Raw genomic sequence first — 18,891 nt, 5'->3', positions numbered from 1 at the left:
ATGAAAGTTCAGTCTCCATCTCTCCCTCTTTCTGTCTCTCTTTCTATATTCTGTCTACTCCAATCCTTTGCTTTCTTTTTCTCTTTCTCAGCCACACACTCCCAAATCATGTTGCTCCACAGTCTAAAGAAAGCCAACTACCAGCTCCCATTGCTCATTACCGATTCAGGGGTACCTCCTTTGTCCAACAACTCGGAGGTCAAAGTTCAGGTCTGCGTCTGCAAGAAGAACAAGATGCTCTGTAGCTCCGCCCACTCACACCACCCCAGCCTTCTTGTCATGTTGGCAGCAGTCATCCTCCTCCTACCCTGTAAGTATCGCTACACAAACCCGGAACCTCATGATACACCTTAGCACTTAGTCGCATACTTTTCATGACTTTTTATTGTTATTTAATAAAACAACTCTAAGTTATTACTGATGATATTCTCTATGCCGCTTCATGAATCAGAAATTCCTGTCAACAGCCATGAATCACGTTTAGTAGCTTTTCTGAATAGAATGTTAAATAAATCCACCTATAAATTATATATGAACCAACCCCGCAGTAATAACCTTCGGAATATAAATGTGGGAAAGTTTGTGCCCTGCCCACAGTATTGAAGTCCAGATTTATGGCTCACTCCTTTTCTTTTTATTTAACTATGTAAACACATCTATTTCAGGAGCCCCTCTTGTCCATGCTGGAGGAACACCAACTTATTTTCAATAGCTGTCTCATGAGGCCATTAGCAACGGCATCAATAATTCAGCCTCCTCCATTCACAAAATAAATGTCCAACGGCTAGTTTGATAAGAAAAATCATGAAGAACTCGGTGGGCCTGCACAATCTGTCTTCCTCTCTCGAGGGTTCTTGCAGCTTGCAAATTCTTCACTAGAGGTGAGGAAGGGAAAAGCAATACAGAAAAGAAGAGCGTCGTAATGCTAACATTTAAAAGGCGATACTTCAGAAAATAGTCTCTGGAATATGCAGAAAAATAGGCTTATTTGAGCCCCAAAGGGAGGCATTGAAGGCGTTTTTCCCTCATTGCTTTGCTGATTTACCATCAGCAGTAAAGATCATTGAAGAAAATCACAGCCATGTCTCTTTGAGCACTCTTTCCCATCTTCTCTCGATCTTGTTATATTGATCTTCCATCTGTCACACAGTCTACTCGTCTTCTACGGCAGCTTCATATTACTCGTCTTTGAGTCAGTTCCCTGACAGTTTTCCTATCTTTATCGTGCTAGCTTTCTAAAATGCTTAAGATCTAAGGCACAAACTTCTCATTTACAAATGTGCAATGCAACATCTAGACTCCACCTCTTTTTCCGTCTCAGGGTTTGGATCAATTTGGCTATAAATGCATATTAATATACTGTATGTTCAGGGTGCAAATCATCAATTTCAAGATGATTTATTTTGCAATATGATATTGATGTTTTGCATGGCAATATGACAATTCAATTCAGGTGTATTGATTTAACTCATTGAACTCATTGAAACATTTCAAACATATAAATGCAAAGCACTATTTTGAACAAAACTCAATATCTAACTGCTATTGATATGTCTTGCTTTTTGATTGATTTTAATTGAGTATGCTTAACCCATCAATTTATCACCCCTAGTGTGGAAAGCCTGATTGCCACTGTTTGGGTAGATAAGAGTAAAAGAATATGGATTGAAGTGCAGGAAAGCAGCAAAGGATTCACCAAATCTAAAAAAAAACAGACGGAAATAAAGCAGCAAAATTAACAATGCATTTATTGCATGCTCACAGCTGGTCAACAGCCAAAATGCATCTCGGTTTCATACATCGCTGTCAATTTCTTTAACTTTTTCTGAGACACAGCCTAAAGGGATGGAAGTACACATCTTTTTATTTATTTATTTATTTGCATAGCAGTGTCTTCATCTCCTTGAGTGTTAATGGCCCCCCATTTAGTAGAAGAGTGAGTGAGCTGTTGGAAATTGGTTTCCCAGACTGAATTGAGTCAGATGGAAGGAAGCAGTTTTGCACAGTATCTTCTTTCCTTTGAACCCCCCCACTCCTCCCCTCTTTTTTTCTTGATCCTCAATTGTTGTGAGACATTTTGAGTGGAGCGACGTGACTCTAGTATTTATAGTTATAAAGCCTGCTGCTGTTTCGGCAAAACTGCTCTTTTTCTTTTGCACTAAGGTTAAAATGTTTAGCATATACAGGAGGAAAATTAAGCCCAGCATTTTTTTGCATTTAACTGAGCGCCTGATTCAATTCTTGTATTGACTTCAGTGCAAAACAGCAGGTCGGAATATACTTTCACTTGTCAATTTAAAATTACGACACATCCAGTCGACCTATCTCGGTTGAGACTGTCTGACAAGCTGATCTTTTTTTTTAATGTCACATTTTGCTCCAAGACTCCAGACTTGGGTCAAACATAGAAGAACTCCACAAAACCCCAGGGGCCACCAGGAGATGACTTGTGGCCGAGTTCATTACCGACAACAGCGCCAGGCCACTGGATGTAGGAGACTGATCATTCCAGCGTTGAATGTGAGAGGCTGATAGAGAGCCGCATAGATCCTCTTTCTATTCCCTTATCTCAGAGCTGAACTCTGACCATGACACAGTGAGATGAGAGGATGGCAAATGGAAAGAGCCAAGAGGGAACGGGGTGAGAAAAAGGATATGAATATGTGGAGATTAAAAGCTTCCTCCATGGCACCGGGACAGTATAGTATACTGTAACTATTTGCATTTTCAGGTCTTATCTTCTGAAGAAAATGGCTGAATATCACTTGCATAAACAATTTTTAAAAATCTGCCTCAATGTTTAAAAAAGTAGAAGTCATTACACCTGTGAATTTGTCTTCTTTGGGTCTTTTATGTACATTGTCAGCTCTCTTCAACAGTTTTAGTGGTGTCTTGGATTTTTTTCCAATCAGCTTTATGAGACAATTGAACTTATGACAAGAGTTCCCTTCTGTGGACCACATAGTTCCACCAGAAATGCTTTGTTTAGCTTCTACAAGGCAAAACCTCCAATCTTTTCCATAGAGGATTACAAGCTCTAGGAATAAATTGGTTTGAAGTTGTGGTGCGCTGCAGGAATCTTGATTGCTGCTGCTTTCCCGTTGTCATTTTAGCAAGAGAATGTTCAAATGGCAGGGGTAAAGAACAACAAGTGCGTCAGGCTTTTGAGAAGAAGAAAAAAAAGCAACAAAAAAAACAACGAACAATTTACCAGCAAGTACTGCGCAAACCATCCCCCGGGATATTTAATCCACGCTGTTTCTCTTCTCTGATCCCGCACTTCACTACAGCAGCCATTTTCATTCTTCTACTGCTTGACATAAATCCCCCTTTCAGCTCAAGAGGGGGTATGCTCACAGGCTTATTTACTCTTGGAAAAAATGGCACTTTTTCATTTTTTTTATTCCTTTTGATAGCACCTTTGCGTGGTTTTTACTGTAACTGCTGGGAAATTGTCTTTACTGTCAGAACACGCCATGTAGACTTTGATCCACAAGTTGGAAGAAATTTAGGAATTTAGGAGGGAGTATGAGAAAGTAATCACATAATGACCAACAACACTGTTTAGATCAAAATGCACTCTCAATGTAAAAGTGTCCTTTTTGACTATGAAATCTGGTGCCATCTCAAATCTGAAGCATTCATAGTCATTCGTTGTCGTTTTATGTAACATCTTCCACCCTCAGGTTCAAAGTGGAGTAAAAAGTTAGCAGCTTATAGTCTGGAAATTACATTGGTTAAGAAGCTATTACAAGGAGAAAACATTGTTGCCATACTGAGTTTTCATTTCCTCACAAAAACCTTTTTATTATCCCGTATGATAATTCCATGATTTTTACAGCAAGTGCCTATTTGACTCAATAATATTCAAATTGGGCTTAAATGTGAATATCGTGTTTAAAGGCTGGTTAAATGGTTATAAAGAGCAATGTGTAAGTCATAAAGTGAAATTAGGAAGTTGCCATTCTTAATTCCTTAATTCAGTCGTCGTCAAACGGTCCCTTGGCAACAACACCAGCTGTGAGCTTTATCAGGCCATTCCCTGCAAGCTCGACTCACTTAATAAAAGTGGCTGTATTCTGTCTCATCCTTTGTGGTGACTTCTTTCAAATTCCATCATTTTGAAAGGAAAGCATCTGTGAACAATGATTTTTAAACTCTGGCCACGCAATGTTCCCTGCAATCAGGCTTCGGCAGAGCCACTTAGTCTGTGACACTTTAAAATTCCTAAGTGCTTTCTGTCTTGCTTCTCCCTCATGAAAGCTTGACTGATGAGTGCCTACTGTCAGTCCTCCTTATGACTGGTTCCTCCGAGATCATTTAATTTGGACCTTTGGGTTCTCAGTTATGAGGCTGAAATCACTCAGTAAGTAATCATCAGTAAGGACCTGTCACAATACTAGAAAAGCTACTTGTCCCCAGTTTACATGAGTCAAGACATAGTCTCATTTACATTTATGGTAATCATATCAACACCAATTCATAATGCGTCTCTTGCCACTTTTCAGCCTCAAAACGCATGGCGTGCTTCTAATAAATTATCTGTTTTGGCGCGTTATATTGAATGATTTCCATGGGTATCTAACAGATCCTTTGCAAGTCTCAACCATCCTAGTGTAAAGCCATAGTGACGATGCAACCTCATTCGCCGTACTTCTCAACATTGCTGAAAGGTTCTAGCTTGGAAATTGAAGGAATATATTTTCATATAATCTTCTATAATTATACTTCTTATTCATTTTTTTTGCTGTTCAGGCTTGTTCACAATGTGCCTGTAGTCCTTTCTGGAAAGTTTTTAACTCTTTAAAGATTTATAAGAAGGAAATTGGTATTTATTTTTTACTTTTAGTATTTTCCCACCACCTATGAATCACTAATTCAGCACCCCAGGCCGGGACAAACTACTCATTTGCAATCAAAAAATATAAATTCGTCCCCTGGAAAAAGGCTTTACTCTCTTAATCCACCTCTGATAGAGGGTGGGGCCCAGGGCTGGTTTACAATTAGACTTTCCTGTTGTCACTTTTTTTTTTTTTTAAATGTGACTTGGCTTCAACTTTGAAGCCCAAATTGGAAAAAAGGGAAGAAAATGAGGCTGCCAGCTCAAGTGAGCAAATGCTTCATTCAAGCTCAGCCATCTTTCAATGTGTCACACACGTAGGACAAGGAACAATCGATAAAGTCTCATATTTCAACTCATAGTCCAAGGTGTGTGGGTCTCTGGGTTTGTGTTCACGTCAGCTATAAAATGTTGTATTACTTACATCTTGATCTGCTTTAATTCCATCTGTTTTGTGTGATTCTATGGTTTTTATTCAGAAACTTTACCGTAACAAAGAACTAAAGCGTAATTTTTTTTAATCAAAGGTTTTGACATTTCTCCCTTAAACTTATCACCTGGTCCATTTCAGGGTGAATCACTGCCATCTGCTGACAGGTGTTTGGCAGTAAAATTGGTTCCAATTTGGATTCAGAATGCTTCTCCGTAGATTTTTTTTAAAAGGAATATTTAATCATCAATATTCCAGATGATATGCCTATTCGTCAATGGCGGTGAATTAGTGATATTAATTGAATGAGTGGAATATGAATATATTATTATGCCATCACTATATAATGTATTTTAAATGGGGGAATTTCTTTTTAAATAAATGAACAAATAGCTATGACTGGGGGTTGATTGCTCTAAATAATATTGATTGAGGTATCTAAACTGTCTTGTTTGTCATGTAATGATTTGATTCCATTCTGACCTTGCTGTACTAAAGCCCTTTGCCTTCATCTGTTGTCTCACCAGGTCTGTTTCTGTGAGACAGTCCTGTTTGCAACACTGGAAAGCAACAACTTATCTCCAGCACACAATGCTGGCTTAGCAAAGAGGACGGAAGAAAAGAAGGCGTCTTCACACCGTGAAAAATTGTACATGACAACCGACACAAGCTCAAGCGCTGTGTACCTTCTCGCCACACATATCTGCTTTTTTTACTTTTTGTCGGTGCGCCACTTGTTCCTGCCTGATATCATCTTTATTTTGTCCGAATCCTTTTCGCATTTTATCCTCAGTATTTGCTCAACCTGGATGCCATTGATTATTTAATCTTTTTATTTCAATTTTCCGCTGTCTAACTGTCTCAAAAACGATATATATGTGCCAGCTTCAAGTTTTTTTTCCCCAGGAGAACTTATCCGTGTTACTTTTGTTCAAAGAACAAATATTCCCACCACTTTGTAACTGTTTTTATTTAGGACGAAATGTGTTCAGTCATGAAACATTCCAGCATCAAGTCATCAATATTTTACTAGAAAACTGATGTTTTTATTATTGTTGTCATGCCCATCACTGGTTAGCATGGCAACCATCTCTCACTTATACTTAAAATTATGAACTCTGCAACTTTACATACACGAGAAACTGCTACGCTTTTGACAAACTAGAAAAGCTATTAAGATCTTCAAAAAAAAAATTGTTTAATCATGTGGAACTGCATTGTATCTTACCAAGAGATAGCTATACGGTTATTTCGAAAAAGATATTTAAAAACAGCCAATAATAAAATAACAACTCAACGTCAGTCTTAATCCCAACTGTGAATTATTTACATATATTTTGGAAATGCATTTTTCAGTCAGGTCTTGCACTGTATTTTGTTCCATTATGTCAAGTTATCAAAAAAAAAGTATCTACTGAGTGTATTTGGAACAAAATGCTTGAGGTCAGCACAGTTCTGTTTTTGCAGTTTGCATGTTCTTCTGTGCTTGTGTGGGTCCTTTCTAGCACCCCCCGCTCCCCAATCCAAAAACATGTAAGTTAGAGGCATTGAAGCCAAAATATGTCTTTAGTTGTGAATATGAGCAGAAATGCTAGTCTATCTGTATTTGTCAGCTCTGAGGTAGAGACAGATGACCGCATTGCTTCTCATTTTAAGTCAGCTTTCCTGTAAAATTAAATGAGAAGAATTATTCTTTCTAAATGGATTGATGGATACATTCAAACTACGGTATAATTTTTATTTTATGAATGTTATCCCCCCTACTTTAGTCACACGCCCCTGCCAAGATTCACACAACCCGCCCACCCACACATACATATAAAAACGGCAAAGGCTGAGGTCCCCATCCCATGAGTGGATGTCGAGAGTCAGCTTTTTTTGTGTGTGTTCTTTTCTACCCTCAGCAGACTGTGTTTGATCTAGCTTATGAAGGGGGCAGTTGCCTATTTGTGTGTTTCTGCAGTGGTTGATTGTTGTCCTAGGACAAAGTGGTAGCCAATAAGCCTTTAAAGTTGGAAACTCTGGAGTTGTTTCTTCGATTGACCTGTTTATATTGCATTAGTTGTCATGGAGTGGAAATCAGTCAATCTTTATAGCAATGGTGTAAACCTAAAAGGAAAAAAAATGATTATATAAATATTTTATTTTTTACCGTTGTATAAATATACAGTATTGATTAACTTGTATTCCTTGCGCAGGCCTTGACTAAAAGAGGAATGTTTATTTTCTTGTTTAGTGAACTTAAGCACTATTTTAAACTCATTGGATGGCTTTGACAGCAAAAGATGACCAATCCATTTTGTTTGATAAGGCCCATCCCTGTCAATGGCAGCCAATGGGTTAATGGCACTGGTGTTGTTGTCGTTGACTTTTCCATTGTAACATTTTTGCTGGTGATTTATTATATATGTTTTTTTATTATTACTGTGTTTAATTGCAAAAAGAAATCTTTTTTCGATGCTCATGTGTTTAGGTTCACATTTTGCTCTCCCTTGTTCTCTCTTTGTCTGTTTTAAGTCTTAAGAAAGCTGTAAAAGAAGAAAACCAAGAATGTGTTTGTGGTGCATAGTTTCGCTTTTCTCTCGCACCTGCATCCGTGAAACGAGGAGATGGTGTGCGTGCTCTACTAGAAAACAACCGGAGAGAAAAAGAAGACATTTTGAACAAGTAATGTCTGTCTTTTGCACTAATTTAATAAATCAGTTACTGAAAATTGCCTTATGGTGCAATTTCTTGGTCTGATTAACAAACATGAACAATTTTACAGTGCAAAAAGAACCTAGTGTCCCATGGACTGACCAGAGAAAGAATTTTCTCCTTACGGACTGCCAAATGTTTTTTCTAGAAATGTCAATGGTAACCATAATAGCCAATAAAAAGTATCCTAATATCCCTCATCCGTCGTCTCCCACAGAGCTATTAAAACTTATTAAATTCCTTCTCGATCATTTAGCCTCATCTGTAATATTCACTTTTTATTCTCATTCAGCTCAGGTTAAGTAATGCATTTTACCGTCTCAAATCCTGAATGGGCCATTGGCACTAATTGGCAGTAATCACACCAATGGTATAAAATATTGATTTAACTATGCCAAAAAGCACTAGAATGTTTCAACTGTTTGAGTTCATTTGACTTTTCTCACTGTTATCATGTTAAATCACAAGCTAAGCCACCGTGATCTTAATTTCTCTGCTAAGGGGAGAGAATAACCTCTCTAGAATCACGACATCAAAGTGTGCAAAATTCAGAAATACCTTGGCATAATGATAGCAGCATAAATGAGGCTGTCAGATGAAGAAGGAGTGGACAATGCAACTGAACGGCATTAATAAATTATATAGCTGTAATCAGCAAATGCAGAATTTGATAATCTAATCAGTTATCTAAAATAATTTCAATACAACTTGCAGGCAAAGTACTCCAATTCAGAGACTATTATGGGGCTGTTTGGAGGTTAGGAATGAAGGAGGGTTGAGAAATTGATTGTATGACTAGATAAATGTAAAAGACAGAACATCTATTTAATCCAAATCATGTTCAACTGTCATTATTTTTAAATAAATATGACAACATAAAATATAAATGGCAATGTCAAGCTTGTTCCAAGGATTGAACCATGCACACAAACACATGGTTGAAATACACAGTCAAGGATTGATGACAATAACGAGCACCTGGCCCACATAAGGGGGAGGAGAGCCAGAAAAGACACAGCAGGTGAAACTCAAATACAATCAAATGGACAGGACACACAAGGAAACACAACAACCAAACAAAACCAACCAAGATCTCGACAAATCATGATACCATCCCCTGCCAATTCAAATGGATTCAACGCCTATCCCTGCTAATGGTGCCTTATGGTCAGGTCAGTTGAAAAAACAAAGCTTCCTACTTCCTAATTACCCACTCCCCCCAAAAAATGGCATAACAAGTATTGTTTTGTTACATATTGTTACTATTTTTTCTCTCTTTTTTTGAATGCAACAATCTTTATTTTGACCATAAGTTCAGTATAGATCCTGTCCTGTGGTGAGAATGATATAATAGTGACCCACGGTCAAGCTGAGTTAAAACCAAATATTTACATTTGCTGCTAACTTACATTGAGATGGGATGTTGTCAAGTTTTGTTCAACCTAAACGAAAGGAGAAAAGAGCTTGCAGGGAAATGGTAAGACAGATGCAGAAAGAGAGAGAATAAAGTATGGTTCCATACACCAAGTTCATGATCTTACTGTTGTTTTGTTGTTTACTGCTGGAAAAGATACACTATGTCATGCCTAGATATTGTGCGATGGATTGACTTGAGCAGCAACAGACAGCACCCTGCTGAGATATAGAAAGATCAGAGTAAATGATAATAATTACTATTTATAGTTCTGATATTACTTGGTGGTTTTGCAGATATTTGCTTGTTGACAGAAAATATATTAAGGATGATGCTCAGGTTTGTTTTTAATGTTTGTGTTTAGTTTGTGCATTTGTTAAAATTCATTTACACATAGAATTATTTATATGTAAAATAAGTTGCTGGAGCATATCCCGGCTGACTTCAGGCGAAAGGCAGACTACACCCTAAACTGGTCGCCAGTCAATCATAGGACACACATAGAGACAGACCCCAGGGTTGCCCACTACGATGTCGAGCAAGTAAACCACTGCCCCATCCTGTGACTTAAATGTTATTATGAATTAGCTTCAAACAAAAAGCTGAATTTCAGTGGAAGAAGTGCTATGCAATGTGTATGTGCCCCCTATTTCTCCTCATTATTTGAGTTTTTGCCACAGTTTTGGCTTCATTGTCAATATGACTTGAAATTCTCAGTAGTTGTGATGACTGCCAAGAACACAATCACATCCCTTCCGCTCAGTTTGTCATTGCATTTCAAAGTCACCTTCATGTAGCGCTCATGTTATGTGTTAGACAAAATGGTAACAAACAGAACGCAGTTTTGTGTAATTAGGTCATAAAAGATTGAGAATGTCAATGTGTTATGCCAATAGCAAACCATCTGCCTTTGTGGGATGTGCGTTTCATTTAAAATAACAGCACATTTTGTTAACTAAACTGTAAATGAGCTTGCTTCAGTACCATTTATGGCAATAGATGTCCAATCCATTTGGAATGAGGCACCTGGCATTACCCAATGAAAATGAATCTGAGATCTATTGCGTCGACTGAATTCAATTGAATTGAATGTTTTAGTGTCATTAAACAAGTTTAATGTGATTTAAAGCTTCACCACAAAGTGCACAAATAACAATAACAAACAAAATGATAATAAATAACTATAAATAATTAGTCAACAACATAAATTCATAGGAAAATGCACGAATAACAACAAACAAATGAACAGATAAATAATAATAATAAATGAATAATCAATAATTATGTCAAAATTGCAGCCAGCAGGTAAACTGTTGTAAAATAAGTCCACACGTCCACAGCTAAAATTCAAAAGATAATAATTTAGCACCCTGGAGAATGAAAAAAATCTGGTGCTGCCAGCATTTGAGCACCGGTACCCTCCAGAATCACGTATTAATTAATGTGTATTAAGCTGCTTCTGTGTGGGACTGGAGCCTCTCATGTTCAAGTCACTTGCAGAGCTCGGACCACTTGACAAGAAGTCGGCGGTGGGCTTTGCTCCTCCACAAAGCAAAGAATATCAAATAGATGGCTGCAAGGTTCTTATCATGCGACATCACACTGTTTGAATTCTGTGCGCGTGTGTGTGTATGACGCAATTTAATATCCCCAGGCCACTTTTATGATTACAAATAGAAGCCAATTTATGAAGTCAACCTCAATGCGTTGGTTATCTTGTAAGACATGAAGGTTTTTATTAGCATAACCTGACCTTTACTTGTTACTGTAAACACAGGAGTAGTTATTTATATCACAGCACACCCACATCTTCCCACGTTGCATCGGCCTGGTCATTGAAATTGAAGCATCAAAACTGCCAACTATACCCAGATGACCAAGATAGACTCATTCAATATTAACGTGGTCCGATTCTTGTGTTCTCTCTTCTGATGACAATTTAAAAAAAAAGTCTAGGTTGTCATTGAGGCATGTTAGGCAAAATTATGAACTAACTTTGATATAATTTAACACAAGTCCCATTTCTATTTATCTTCCACCTTCCTTTAATTACAGTGAAGCCCATTATTCTTACTAGTTCTAGAAAAACAAGCGAGACTAAAATTGATAACTGTCAGTCGTTTTGTTTTAAATTCAATTTACTCTTTCTTTTTATGGGTAAAATGTCAAAAGGGATAAGAGATTTAAGAGGACTTAATAAATATGTTTTATGATTATAATGTTATCATTCTTTCATGTGTATGCTATGGATATTGCTTTGCAGTGCTTAGGACTTTTAATTAAGTACATTTTCTAACAGGCTATATTGGATTTAATAGAGATCTACAGTAGTAGAGTACAATTAAAGTCTGGTTGTATTACATTAGAGGTAAAATCTCCATGATTTATGACGAAGAGGTTGTCATTCTTTTATAAATGGATCATGTAGGTACCACTTCATTACAGTGCTTAGGATTTAATTATGTAGATCTCCTAACAGGCTGTATTCCATTTAATAGGGATTTACAGTGACGTTGTACAAATAAAAGTCAGGTTGCATTACATTGGCGGCATTAACTCCGATTAGAAGCAGACTGGGATTTGTTTCCAATTCAGGAGTTTGAAATCTCTACAGGATACATCGAAGGCCTCAAAACAAATGTCTACAGTATTATGTTGTCTATGACAGTTCATGTGGATAACCAAAATACACTGTAGATCTACAGAATGGATTAAAAAATAATTACAAGTGTAGAACTAGTGTGACATTGTTTTGACTAACCGATTGAATATGAAATGAAGTGGAAATTGTCTCACTGAAATGATTTAAAGCAATTGGAAATGGTTTCAATTTTATTATCAGAATTGTACTGTGCGTCAATGGTTTGTAGGTAGAATGGAACTTGACGAAAATCCACCAAATGATAAGATGCAATTTTTATTTTTCATAATTTCCATTTATGTGCCATTTACAAGAACAGCTAAGTACTTGCACCGTGACAGCTCGGTGATCACAGACCACGGATCTGGCATGTGCGTCATATGCATGGTCTGTGGGTCGACAGCACTTTATTTCACTCATTTCTTCAGCCATTGAATATGTTGAATGATTTTTCTTAGTGAAAGTTTACTTGACAAGCTGTAGGATGTCATTCCCCCGCACCTCATTTGAGAAATGTCTATAAAAATGCCATCGTGTATTATAAATTACTCATGTATATTGGCAATAGGAAAAAGATTTTTGTTCAAGGCTATTATCCTCCACTATCACATTTGTTGGTAGATATTTATTAAAATGCTGCTTTGTTTTCAGATTCAAATGAAATTGTCTCTTAACTCAAGGCTGTCAGTTGATCCTGTGATAATTAATTTTACTCTACTGAAGCCTGCTAAAGCGGCAGGAATTACACTGATCATTGTTAATCTGGGGCTGACGGCTGGCTCGGGGTTTGGGGGGCATTATACACATCCTGGGAGAAATTCCTGATAACAAAGCAAATGACGTTCATGCTAGAGAGGCATAAAAAACTGATAAATTCAAGGAGGAAGTGGGATTTCATTCTTGGATGCCACTAGTGCGCAAAACCACACATTAGAAAAACTAAGCATAATCTTACAAATGCTGTTGGCCATATTTCGTACCCTCTACTTTCCTGACGTCAAAACACATAAACTGTGCCTCACATGAGCAAGTCAGAGAAACTGGAGCAGTGGAAACCAATTTTATGACGTGACAAATCACACTTTAATGTTTGGCAGGTTGATGCTTGGCAAGGGTGCAACTTGACAACCTGGGTCACTTTATTTGTTTTTTTTAGGCGTCAATACTACACTTTTTCAAGTTTAGTCAAGACATTTAGTTATATAGTGCTTAATCACAACAATGTCTTAAAAGTCAAGACATCACTATCTGAAGCTCTAATGGGAAAGGGAAACAAATAACATCATATATAGGAAAAAGGAGAAACCTTGAGAAAAAACCACAGAGTAAGAAATAATCAGTTGACAAGCAATAAGATTTTATGATTTAATGATTTTATAGATTGCACGATTCTAACATTTAATCAGGATTTCAATATAGGATTAAGATACTCTCATTACTAAGCACCTTTGATGGATTTGTGCCAAAAAAGATGGTCTTCTATCCTTTTAAAGTCTCTTGCTGTCGTATTTGGTGGTGCCTTTAAAAGAGCTTTCTGATGTCAGCTTCAGGGCAGCGTTCAGTTCAGGCCCCTAGGCAATTGTTCAAGTTGCCGTGCCACTGGCCACGAGACCTGCAGAGCATTTATCTCTCTTTCTGGAGGGATAGAGACACACTGGAAGGACTTATTGCTTGCTTATTGCCACTTGTATTCAAATCAGCTATCGGAAATAGAGAAAAGATGGCAGTGCAATCTGTGAGGCATCTCCTCTTGCTCTCCTCAATTCTGGTGGCAGCATCATCTTGATGGATGACATTCCCCAGCAGGGATGGAGCAGGCGCTATTATCGTGGCGCAAGTATTAGCATGGAGGCGCCTAGTCCCTCCGCAGCTCATCGATTTGGTCCGCGACGTGACCCCAACTTCCAAAAGGGGCCGCTGGACTAGAGATGCTGAAATGTGTGTCAAGCTTGGGGGAGGCATTTTTGCTTTGGCTAGGGTCTTTTATCATCCTTATTCATCCCTTGCCTCCTCTCACCTTCTCCATAACCTCTTCTGTGCTTCTTCAAAACTCTTATCTCTCTTTCTCCAGTTTCCAAGACTAATGAGATGACCAATACTTTTCAGAATAAAAAATAGATTATAAGGGAATATATTGTCGGACAGCGCATGTTTTGGTCACGGGGGCAATGCTTAAAATGGCAATGTTAGAATTTTACAAGCATTTAATTAATTCCTTGACAATTTTTTTATCTTCAGCTCTAAGTCTGTTAGTGTTTGGATATTCAGTAGGCATCCTATACAAAGTGAATTTTAATTAATGGAACACTAATATGCAATTAAAAAGGTTGTGCACTCTGTCTTTGTGGGTTAGCAAATGCACATGCATTACCAGTGATTAAACAAAGACTTTACGTCTGCAAAAGAGAGGCTGAAAGATTTGAAAGAAGAGAGAGTGCGAGAGAGAGAGGGTGAAAGAGAGAGAGATTATTATGTGCTTTCAGTAAATGTCTGATAATCTTAACGACATTTAAAATTATTCTCTTCCTTATTAATGCTTCATTACACTGCAAGAAAACATGCAAGGTAAGAGTGTTTTGAAGGGAGCTTTAACTGAAGAAAAAGAAAGACTGAACTGTCTTTGATAAGAACAAAGGACTCAACAGAGTATAAAGCTTCAGACTGCTGGACTCTGTTTTGATGATTTCAGACATCCACAACCTAACCGAGAAGATACGCTGATAACTCTTAAGATGAGTTAGTTTTCATATTTTAATTTTAAGTAAAAAACATGTGACCCACTATTTGTCACAGCTTAAAATAGTAAAGAAAGTATTGTAGAATAGTTCGGAATAGATTGGTTTAAGGCATCACTTTTTAACCCTGCTAATACGAGGTAATTGTTACCGAAATATGTTCCTGGGATTGATTAAAAATTAAGATGTGGACCATATTTCAAGTAAATTTCAGTGATCATTCAAAACATATTTTCTCTTCAGTCTAGTGAGAATTCATTAAGGCATTTTATAAAACAGCAATAATGAATACAATGAGATAGGTGTTCACACTTAAATCATGAGGCGTATTTATTTTTGAATATGTCACCTTTTGTTGGGGTTTTAGGTTTATCTAATAAGGGTCAACACACATTAATGAACACATTTATATTCATGTTAATGAATAAATATGCTCGATTGTAGCCAAGGGCTAATTTCCATCTTTAGTCCCTTGTGTAGGTTGAAGATAAACGATGACACATACTTGACATACAGGTAGCATAGTTTTAGACAGTGTTGTGACGACAATTTTGTTTGTCTAACAGTCAGGCTTTAAGATGATTGGTGATGAGTTTCAGAGATGGGAGTTCCCATATGTTAATTGGTATTGAGTACCAGGTATGTGCGGCACAGACATAGAAGGTGCTTTGGCTGACTGCACGCTTTTTGAAGGGAACTACACAGTCACCTCTAGAGCCAGCCCTTGTTGATGTGTTGGAATTTTTTGGTAGAAAATCTTGCAGTGGAGGAGGACCTTTATGTTGAAATTGCATATTTAACAGTATTGTTCCAGTTCAGGCGTTTGTGTTTTTTTAATATCTGATACTGGTTGTGTTTTTGGCTTTCTGTCCAATACTTTCAAAGCTTACCTATAGTTATGGTACTTATTATTACAGTTATCGTATAGTATGTTTTTCCTTGGGTTTGCTGTCCTCGTGATTATAAATGTGTTGCTCATGCTGTGCGTTCCACTGCTTCTTCCCTCGTGTGTCCCAGCTGTTTGTAATATTCTTGTGATCATCTGCCCATGTATTTAAACCCTGTGTTGTTGTCGGTCGGTGTGGGATTATTGCTTTGTTTGATTATGTCGGCTTCTTGTCGGTGTGCGTATGTGTCATCCCTGTTAACTTGGCTTCTTTGTTAATATTAATAAATATATAGAAACATAATAATGTGACTATGATGATAAAAAAAGGTGGAAAATAAGATGTCTGTTTAATGTGAAGGCTGTGATGTCCTGGAAAAAAAAGACAAAGCTCATGTGGTCTAATGACAGCAATCCCAGTTGAGACTGGGAGGAGGCCTAATTAAAAATCATCAAGATGAAAAATGTTGGGAATATCTCTATTTTGTTGGGGAGATGCTGGCACCTCCGGGGTTGTTGAAGCAACTGTATCTGAACATAATCACCGTGTTGGAATGCAGTAGGACCCACTAGCCAATTGGCTAATGTAGACTGAAAAATGAACACAATTAGAATGTGCTGGAGCTGCCCTGGTTACAAAACCCAGATGCAAGCGCAGTTTTGCTTCAGTTGACAGCTCCTCTCTCACTTGCTTCTTTGTTCTTTCATTTCTCCTCCTTATGTTGCCTCTTTGTCAACATGTCACCGGGCAAAGTAAACGCATGCAGGTATACATTCTCAATGAGTCAGTAGACACCTCTGTCAGGGTGGTGAAGTTTATTCCCAACGCACCTCAGGCAGTTCCTTTGATTCAGCTCTTCCTCCCGGCTTTATAAATGACGGCACAGCATGGCAATGAAGGGCATTTCAAACACCCATTAAAAATAATGAGATGGCCATTTTCGCCGCCTGTTACTTGAAAACAATCAATATCGCACAGGGGACTTCTGGCATGCCAAGGGGGAGCTGAGAGGAAGGCAACAATAGCTCTGTGTAGATTTACTTAACAACCCCTTGGACTGGCTGGGCTGCTGTCCGACTGGATTCGTCTTTCAAAACAGAACTATACCACTGGAAAAGGAAGATCATGATCATATTGTCTCTTCCTATACCTGTTTTAGTACCATTTGACAGCCATAGACGTTCAAATCCATTTTGCCTCGCAGGGCTGCTAGTCCCACCTATGTACATGGTAATTAAAGAATCATTGCCCGGAGGAAAGTAGTATTCCTAAAATGATGTGCTGCAACAATGAGAGGAGAAAAGATAAGGGAATCAGCTCCTGATCCAAAACATACTAAATGTAATAAAAACAATGCCGTTTTATGGACATTATTCACAAGTGCTATTTATTAGATTATTTACGTATTATTATTTAACTGTTTGTTGTTGTTATTTGGCACTTCCATACTTATGATGTGAGTACTTCATATGTGGACTCATTTATTGACTATTTTTACTTATTTATTGATTATTTGTCTGTTTTTTGTTAATGGTGCACTTTGTGGTGAAAGCTATAAATCTCATTGTAGTTGTTTAATGACAATGTGTAATGGTTATGTGATAAAAGTCATGTGTAATGTTGTGTTTTCAGAATGCAGATAGGGAATAATAACCATCAATCGTTCTCATTTAAATGGATCAGCTGTCTATTGCTTATAGCCAATGGGTTAACGTGTACGGTAGACATTCTTGACATCTGTCAACTTTTGTGTCTACAGTCAGAAAAAGTCAGTGGGCTTCTTGGATAGACGTATCATTTAATTTTCAGTGTACATGCAGAACAGAAATCCGTACTTTCTCAGGTCAAAAAAATATATAATTCATTTTCAGTCTTGATGAAAATCCCATATCGTATGAATTGAACCTGCTGTGTCATTTGCCTTTCAATTACTCTGTTAAGACTGGGCCAACTAATTGCATCGTACATGCACGTGGTCAGAGAAGATTAAGCAATTGAAGGAAAACACAGGGAATAAATTCATTTGCTGGAAGGTGAGCAAACAGCTGGCCCTGCATGCATTAAAAACAAAAACAAAAGAACGGCCCAATCTCTGCAGGATGACAACAATTGTAGCATGTTTCCCCTGAGTTTTCATCAAGAGAACCAGCGACAGCAACAACTTGAATTGCTTCTCAATTGAGTCTCAAAGAACAACTTAAAAGATTGGAACATGGAGAGGAATAAAGCTCACAACATTGGCTAGTTAAAATAATAGTAGAGGTAGCAACTAAATGCGCATGGCAAGGGAATGAAAAAATTGGATAAAAGCTGAAATATTTCCTGAGGAAATATTAACAAAAATTCTCCCATAATGCCCCTGGGTAATTATAGCAGCAATCCTTCCAATCTGTGTTATGAAATTGGTCAGAGCGAAAGAGCAACTGCTCTGAGAGGCGAGATTGTGTTTGGGTTTTAAGTTTGCATAGCTATGATGACGAACAGGCCTGATTTTTAACTGGCTCGCTGCATTGAGAAAAAAAAAGCCTTTACAGTTTTAAATGTCATTTAATTAGCATTGTATAAATGAATGCTTGAGTTCACGGTGTTCAATACAATGATAGTGTCAGTCGATAGCATCTTCAATGGAAAAAAAGTCTGTCAGTTACATGAGAAAGCATAACCGTATGACACTACACATTACTAACATTACTAATTGTGGGCTCAACTTATCCTACCACGCTCCCATCTGACATATTTTCTATCGGCTTTTCTTATCCTCTCCACATGGTTCCCTTTGGTGAGAGTAGTCATTTTTATAAATAGCAATGCTGCTTACTTAGGTAAGATGAACATACAGATAAGTACTTGTATCCCTATTCCCTCTGTTCTTTCGTTCTCTTTATCCACGCTAACCCTTTTCTGTACAGCTTTATTTTCTGAATAAACCAGACAATATCAACATCCACAATGTGAGTACATTGATCTCACATAAGGCACAAGAAAACTGTTGAAAGACACTCGAATTTACCATGACCCGTATCTATGTAGCATAACAGAACAAGAAAAATAGGCAGAGATAGACGCTGGTTAAAGAGTGAAAATTGCATGTATCCAGACAGTAGTCACTGTATTTTTACATAATTTGCAACATAATTATGCTACATTGGTTTTTCATTGATTCGTGTTCCATGGTTGTGGGGGTGCTGAAGCCCAAGCAAGCAAACTGTGTTAAGTACTCAGTACACAATTGCAGCAGCACGCCTAA

At 37.6% G+C, this 18,891-nt stretch overlaps 2 protein-coding genes across 2 annotated transcripts in view; both read left to right on the top strand.

Annotated features, from left to right (window-relative positions):
• The window catches only part of cdh13 (cadherin 13, H-cadherin (heart)), a 137,231-nt gene extending 129,232 nt beyond the window's left edge, over window positions 1-7,999 (top strand). The window contains exons 14-15 of the mRNA XM_077710933.1: window positions 92-310; window positions 5,798-7,999. Of these exons, the coding sequence (XP_077567059.1) occupies window positions 92-310; window positions 5,798-5,811 (233 nt within the window). The 3' untranslated portion in view covers window positions 5,812-7,999. The remainder of the gene's footprint in view (window positions 1-91; window positions 311-5,797) is intronic.
• A 996-nt stretch (window positions 8,000-8,995) lies between these two features.
• The window catches only part of LOC144212180 (DNA topoisomerase I, mitochondrial), a 36,169-nt gene continuing 26,273 nt past the window's right edge, over window positions 8,996-18,891 (top strand). The window contains exon 1 of the mRNA XM_077739840.1: window positions 8,996-9,139. The gene's annotated coding sequence lies outside the window, so the exon portion shown is untranslated. The remainder of the gene's footprint in view (window positions 9,140-18,891) is intronic.

The sequence above is a fragment of the Stigmatopora nigra genome, chromosome 2 (genome assembly GCF_051989575.1).
Source record: "Stigmatopora nigra isolate UIUO_SnigA chromosome 2, RoL_Snig_1.1, whole genome shotgun sequence".
Lineage (NCBI taxonomy): Eukaryota > Metazoa > Chordata > Actinopteri > Syngnathiformes > Syngnathidae > Stigmatopora > Stigmatopora nigra.
The sequence above is the reverse complement of the archived record's forward strand: the minus strand, read 5'-3'. Positions and strand labels throughout refer to the sequence as shown.